The 7,499-nt window shown below is 37.3% G+C and overlaps 2 protein-coding genes and 1 long non-coding RNA gene across 3 annotated transcripts; 1 reads left to right on the plus strand and 2 right to left on the minus strand.

The window, feature by feature from the left end:
• The first annotated feature begins 320 nt into the window (after positions 1-320).
• Positions 321-2,711, plus strand: LOC141612261 (uncharacterized). The gene is made up of 3 exons (XM_074430994.1): positions 321-714; positions 1,987-2,045; positions 2,149-2,711. The coding sequence occupies exons 1-3, from the start codon at positions 610-612 to the stop codon at positions 2,507-2,509; spliced, it is 525 nt and encodes a 174-aa protein (XP_074287095.1). The 5' UTR covers positions 321-609; the 3' UTR covers positions 2,510-2,711.
• Positions 2,712-3,016: 305 nt separating this feature from the next.
• On the minus strand, positions 3,017-4,361 carry LOC141614606 (uncharacterized). The gene is made up of 2 exons (XM_074433352.1): positions 4,304-4,361; positions 3,017-3,360 (listed from the first exon to the last, which is right to left on the minus strand). Exons 1-2 carry the CDS (start codon positions 4,359-4,361, stop codon positions 3,017-3,019), a joined length of 402 nt encoding a protein of 133 aa, XP_074289453.1.
• A 621-nt stretch (positions 4,362-4,982) lies between these two features.
• LOC141615290 (uncharacterized) lies at positions 4,983-6,779 on the minus strand. Its single transcript, XR_012529782.1, has 2 exons — positions 6,694-6,779; positions 4,983-5,466 (listed from the first exon to the last, which is right to left on the minus strand). It is a non-coding gene; the product is annotated as an uncharacterized LOC141615290 (long non-coding RNA).
• Between the last annotated feature and the right edge of the window lie 720 nt (positions 6,780-7,499).

Consider the following 7,499-nt stretch of genomic DNA (forward strand, 5'->3'; position numbering starts at 1 on the left):
ATAAAACGTTACGGAGTACTAAAACTAACTACTCGGTATGTAAGAGGTTTCGTAATAGGCTCCTTCACAAACATTGCATGTATCTTGTGGGACTAAGAGGTAATTATGCTTGAACCGCGCCTATTTTCCTCTCCATTTTAAGTGTTCAAACTCTAGTAAATTTTGTAATTGGTCTCATAATATGTTACCGCTTTAACTATATAAATAACGTGAAGGACCCATTAAATAAAATCGGTATAGTTATTTTACGTTGTATCCGTATAACAATTGATTTAATTTGTGAATGAGTAAGATGAATAACGATTCTATTTGAGAATTAGTGTTATAATGGGCAAAGTTAAAGCTAACAAACACCCATAACAAACAACAATAAAGCAAAAATAAATAAATGAAAAAGACTTGTCGAAAAACAATTGAAAAACCCTAATTTCTCACTTTCCCCAATTCGATTCCCTGTTTTGTAGGGTTTTATCGAAGAATCAATTCTCTTCTCTTTCACCACCATCTTTAAATTCCTCTCTCCCTTTCTCAATTCAATTTCTACTCTTTCTTTTCGTTGTTTTTCTTTTTTCTTTTTTTGTTCGTTTACGTGGTTTTTCAGGTGCTTCAATGGAGATTGCAAGCTTATGTTCAAACGGTGCCGTTTTAGAAAGTTTTCTGCTTGAAATTGTTGCTTCTGCAGCTGTTCAGTCTCTTTCCATTGTTCTTGCTATGGTATAACCTACAATTCCCTTTTCTTAGCTCAATTTTGTCTTCAATTTTGTTTTTATGGTAATTTGTTATCCTAATTGCTGTTTTTAGAGCTTCATTTGGTTGAATTTCCTGCTAATTGATGGTTAAATTTTAGAACAATGCTATTTTGAGTATATTTTGCAATTTGTTATGTTTTTGATTGGTAATTGTATTTGTTCTTCTAAGAATTTTGTGTTTCTGTGTACTTGTTTCTAGATCTGAGTGTGTCATAAACTGATAGAGTGAATTTTGTTGTCGTTTCCGTCGAATTTGCTGATTTATTGGTTTGCTGGTTACAGACTTTGCTTAGCTGAACAGAGTTATAGGAGAATCACATAGGGTAATTGGCCTATTTCAGTGAGTGATCTTTAGTGAGTCCTATGTACCTTGGCTGTGGAAAGATTTTCTTGTATTTTGGGTTTGTCTAAGCTGCGCGATAATACTTTACATGACAGTAAAATTAACTCTTATAATTTTGAAACTCCCGCGATGTATTCTTTCGAGGGACACAAAATAGCACATTTTATTTCTTGTTTAAGATGGTTTGCTGCACATTCTCAAAAGGTGGGTATGAAGACAGCCAGACAGGGTTGATACTTGCTGGTTTTCGTATGGGCATATATGTGTTAACTAACTAACTTAGATGAGAGGGAGTGTGAGAAACTTCGAGCTATGTGACGACCTTATGTCCACCTTTCTCTATGTCTAAAGACAACTTAAGTTTAATGGCCACCTTTTAGAAGATTCAAATTAAGTAAATATAATTTCCCTCCAAATCTTGCCTATTGTGGAGGGAAAGGGAGGGGAGGGGAGGGGGAAGGAGGGAAGGGAAAGGGATAGAAGGGAAGGCGAAGGCGAAGGCGAAGGGGAGGGGGAATGGGGTGTGGGGTGTGGGTGTTTGGATACAATTTCCCTCCAAATCTTGCTTATTGTGGAGAGATTTTGATTAGGCTTGGAGGAGGGAAATTCAACCCCTCTAAATCACTCCCCCTCCATTTCTCTCCACCCTCATTTGCTATCCAAACAAGGGATTTTAATTCCCCTACTCTCCCTCCCTTTCTTTTCCCTCCAAATCTTCCAATCCAGACACACCCTAAGTTTTGTGAAGTTTGCTTACTAATTTCTTCAAGTCTTTTAAGTTTTAAGTCTTAACTGTAGTTGAGATCAACAGTTCCTGGTTTTAGCTCCATATCTTTAAGTATGCTCTCGTGATGCTGTGATTAATACATATCTTTGTTATTCGGTTTGTTTCAGCTAGGAACTTTTCCAAGTGGTGACATCATGCTCCCACAGGAGCCTAGCTCATTAAAATGGTGAGTTAATGAGTGATGTATTAATTTGTTATAGTATTACTTATTGATACTAAGGAGATGGATGAGAAATTACAATGTTTGATCAATATATATGACTTTGTAGGCTTTCTATAGCCAAGTTCAACAAGACGGAAGAACCTGATTCCGAGTGCAAAGATGCAGATGACGACGATGATGAAGACGATGATGAAGCTGATGAGAAGGCTGCTGATGAGGACGATGAAGGTGAGGAAGCAAATGGTGATGAAGAAGTTCCCGAGGATGAGCCTGAGGCCAATGGAGAGGGAGTAGAAGGGGAAGAAGAGGACGGCAACGATGACGGTGATGACGACGATGATGATGACGATGATGATGCTGGTGAGGAAGATGATGATGACGACAATGATGCTGAAGAAGAAGAAGAAGAAGAAGAAGAAGATGAGGAAAAGGAGGAGCCACCCTCAAAGAAGAGGAAAGGAGCTTAAATGCTTAATTAACACACTTGTTTTTCGTCGTATGTGTTAGCTGTCTTCTTTGTTTCCAGGGGGTTAAACCGGTAGTAATCTTGTTCAATTGTGAGTTAATCAATCCGTCGTAGACAAATTACTGAATAATTAACATTTGTTCAGATGTATCAACCCAAGTTGACATTTTCCTTTCTAGAGAATAATTACCACTTTCCTTTAACTCCCAGTATACTTCTGAATGTTTTCTGTTTTCTGTTTTCTGTTTTCTGTTTTCAGTCATTTACAGGGTATTTAATTTGTTGCATTCTGTGTTCTCAATGTTGATTCATGTATCCTTTATAATCGACACAGTAAAAACTTAAAAGAGACGTCACAAACTCAAATAGTTTCTTGAAAGACGGACTTATATTACCAGTGTAGGATCGACAATTTCATTAAAGTTCTCACCCACCATATCAATTACTCAATTAGTTCAAAACAACTAAAATGAAGAAAACGGTATGTCGAAATAATCATCGTCAAGAATTAAACTGTAATAGAGTAAGTAGGCTGGCCATTACAGCGGACGTCAGCAGACGAAGGGAACGAAACAACAGGTAGATCCCAAGCATAGGAGAAGTGGACAGTTTCACCAGGCTTCAGGAATTGACCTCTTTTAAGAATACAAAATCTCTCGTGTTTTAGAAAAATATCAGGATCGACAGGTTCGACAGTGTTCCAATTTTCACAGTTTCCAAATATTATGTTTCCCATCGAACAAGACTTGCAAGTGTGAAGCATTGTCACGTTCCATTCATCCTTGCCTCCTACGATTCTTCCACTTCTCACCACTCCATACTGAATGTTACCTAAACCGCACTTCTCCGACCCTAACGTCAAGAGTTCGATTAAGGTAAGAGATGTATGTATATTAGAAAAACTTACACACAGAAAAATATGACTCATATGAGTCATATCTAATGTTTAGAAACAGGTGAGTTTAGTATTGGTGCATCTCGTCGAGAACTTATACACATCTAAGATAATTGTCACCAACTCGCGATTTTTTTGAATGTAAACTAAGCAAAGAAATAATTTTAAGACGAGGTTTTAACTAAACTTTACAACGGATATAGAGATGGCAATCCGGACCAGGCTAAGGCGGGCGGCACTGGAACGGCACGAGTCCGACATGACACGGATGAACAGTACTGACAGCACGGGCATGACACGAACGGGTTGAAGGCGGGTTGTGGCTGCATATTTTGGGAATTCCCACGACACGGCCTAAGCACGGAGGGTACAACAGGAACCAGGCACGGCGGGCCTGGCACGACACGACTCGAGATTTGCCCCGTTTCTTAATTATTTAATTAAATTCCTTTTTTAATATCGTTTTTTAATTATTTAATTAGATCTAGTATATTAAAAATACAAGTAATCAATTAATCAAGACATCAAGTACATTAATATTTAATAAAATATATATTTAAATCATTAATATTCATTATTTATATAATAAAAAGGTATTTAGGAAAAAAATATTATGACTATTGGGCTGGCCCACGTGCCAGACACGATTAGCCCATGGGCCAGGCACGGCCTGAGCACGAAACTAGACGTGCCAGGAGCGGGCCGCGACGCGGGTTTGAGTGAGTGGGCCAGGCACGACCAGCCCAATATCCGTGCTTGGGCCGGGCCATTTTGGGGGAAGGCACGATGGGCCGGTCGACCCAACACGGCCCAATGTCAACTCTAAACGGATATATCCGATCAATGACTTTTTCATCTCAAAACATGCTAATACTCCCAATTTATTAGTGAAGAACATACCTTGACCCGTGACGTTAGACACTAGCAGTAACACATAAAATCCAAAAACGAGTGCCATTTTAGCCATGGCGCAGGCCAAAGCAATATCTTCAGTTTTTTTTTTTTTTTTTTTTTTTTTTTTTTTTTTTTTTTGTTACTGTCTAGGAGTATGATGTAGTGCAACATTATTTATTTACTTCGCTGCTGTGATCATTTTTATTTCTTACCATTTATTTTGTTATTCCTTACTAAATTTGTTCATGATTGAGAAATTGGAATTGATATTTGCCAAAACACAAAATCTCATTTGTGACGGCACATATCCGTCACTCTGGAGTGACGGATACCATTTTACCTCACAAAGTACCCACTTTTTCTCTCTCTGCAACATTATTCATGTGGTCCCCTTTCTCCACTAACCCATTTTGTTACCATTTTAACTCACAAAATATCCGCCACAAATGGTGACCCGTCACAAGGGAGACCAATTGTTGCCAAAAACACACTTTCAATATTTTCATTATCAAATTGTACCAATTCAGTCAAAATCACTTCATTAGTTCAAATTAACGACATTATCTTTTTCGTGTTTTCTGTCATTTACAGAGTATCTGTTGCATTCTGTGTTCTCAATGCTGATTCATGTATCCTTTATAATCGACGCAGTAAAAACTTAAATAGACGTGACAAACTCAAATAGTTTCTTGAAAGAAGATCTTATATTACCAGTGTAGGATCGACAATTTCATTAAAATCCTCCCCGACTACATCAATTACTAAGTTAGTCCAAATGCTTTTTCCTGGTTTATTGTCGAAATAATCATCGTCAAGACTAAAGAATTAAGCCGTAATAGAGTAAACAGGCTGGCCGATACAGTGGACGTCAGCAGACGAAGGGAACCAAACAACGGGTGGATCCCAAGCATAAGAGAATTGAACAGTTTCACCAGGCGCAAGGAATTGACCTCTTTTAAGAATACAAAGAGAGCCGCGCTTTAGTAAAAGATCAGGATCGACAGGTTCGACAGTGTTCCAATTATCACAGTTTCCAAATACAATGTGACCCATTGAACAAGTCTTGCAAGTGTGAAGCATTGTCACATTCCATTCATCTTGGCCTTGTACTATTCTTCCACTTCTCACCACTCCATACTGAATGTTACCTAAACCGCAATTCTCCGTCCCTAACAATGTCAAGAGATTAAGGAAAGACATGTAATGGCCATGTATTAGAGAAACTTGTACAAAGAAAAAATACGATTCATATTGTGATGCATTCTTGGACTCGAATGAACTTGCTGATTTCCTGAACGGAAAAGCATAAGTGTATCCATGAACAGAAGGATGCGATATTATTATCGACTAAATGAGTTTTTCTTATTGGTGGCATCAGCGGCGGAGCCAGAATCTTTTAACCGTGGGTCTATTCTAATGTAATTATTAATCATTTCTTACTACGAGGTCTTAAAGATAAAATTTTCAAAACGGATAACCATATATGTGGCTACGCCTAGAGTTGGCCATTAGCACGGGCTGACCCGGCAAAGCCCGGCCCCGGCCCGCCCTAGCCCGTTATTTTATACGGCCTAGCCTGAACGGGCCGGCCCGGCCTTAGCCCGCCGTTAACCCTGGCCTGCCCCGGGTCCTGAAATTCCAGCCCGGTCCTGCCTTGGCCCGACATTTTAGCAAAAATAAAAAGTAAAAAAAATAAAATGCTAAGGCCCGCCAGCCCGACTCGGCCTTAGCCTGGCCCGAGTACAGGTCTAGCTACGCCAGTGGGTGTATTCTAATGTAATTGTCGAAAAGAGTTGTGGGTCTCAAGCCAATATATGTGGCTAGGCCAGTGGGTCTATTCTAATGTAATTGTCGGAAAGTTGTGGGTCTCAAGCCAGTAATTGGATTATACTTTTAATTTTGATGTAGTAGATCAGATGGTATAAGTTTTTAGCATTAAGATAAAGTTTTTGAGTTTTATCTAAATGTTTTGAGTTTTATTATAAAGTTTTTGAAACTTAAACTATAATCTCAAAAAGTTACATTATAACTCAAAAAAATTACATATAAACTCAAAAAAATTTGATTTTTGACATTATAAAACTAAAATGTAATTTATAAAATCTATATTACTCGAAAAAAATATACAAAAACTCAAAAAAAATCATTAAATATTAGTACATCTAATGTACAATCCTTTTTCTCGTTCAATCCCCCACAACCATATTTGTGATATATGTGGCTACGCTAGTGGGTGGCATCTCGTCGAAAACTTGTACACATCTAAGATAATTGTCACGAACTCACAATTTTTTTGGATGTAAACTAAGCAAAGAAATAATTTTAAGACGGGTATATCCGATCAATGTCCATCTCAAAACAAGCTAATTATCACAATTTATTAGTGAAGAACATACCTTGGCAGTTAGACACAAGTAGTAACACAAGGACTTGTAACAGATAAAATCCGAATACGACTGCCATTTTAGCCATGACGCCAAAGCAATATTGCTGAGTTTTTAGGTTAGGAACTAGTATAGGAGTATGAATATATGATGCAGTGCAACATTATTTATTTACTCCGATTGTCTATACAAGCATTACTGTTAGGCAATATTACGGAAATCGTAATAATATATTATTGCCTTGTGGAATAAACTAAAGGAGATTTTAAATCTAGGGTTATCAAACTTATGAGCATTATATTTAGTCTTCTACTGTAATCGTTTAGAGACAACTGAATAATAATAATACAATTTCCTTTATTATGTTATACTCTTTATTATCCGTAATATTCCCTAACAATTACCGTGATCATTTTTTTATTTTTTACCTTTTGTGTTTTGTTATTCCCATATCCATGAACGAGTTGAAACGATGTAATTCCTGGTTAGAAATAGTGGTGTTCACTAAGTGGTCCGGACTAAAGATCAGACAAAACTAGACCATTTAGTCCAGACTAGATTGGACTGTATATTATTTGGTCCGGTCCACGGTCCGCCTATTTACTTAATTAATTTTCGTCTTTGGTCCGATCCTAGTCCAAATTGAATGGACCACATACCGAACCATGGACCGAATCTATATGACAAAAAAATCTTTAAAATTATAACTTTATTGATTTATTTTCTACTTTATTTACAAGTACGAGTATTAAGTACAATACATAATATGTAGTAATGTACTTAAATGTAGTGAAAAGATTACGTTTCTTATTTTGTTC

Source organism: Silene latifolia, chromosome 11 (assembly GCF_048544455.1).
Source record: "Silene latifolia isolate original U9 population chromosome 11, ASM4854445v1, whole genome shotgun sequence".
Lineage (NCBI taxonomy): Eukaryota > Viridiplantae > Streptophyta > Magnoliopsida > Caryophyllales > Caryophyllaceae > Silene > Silene latifolia.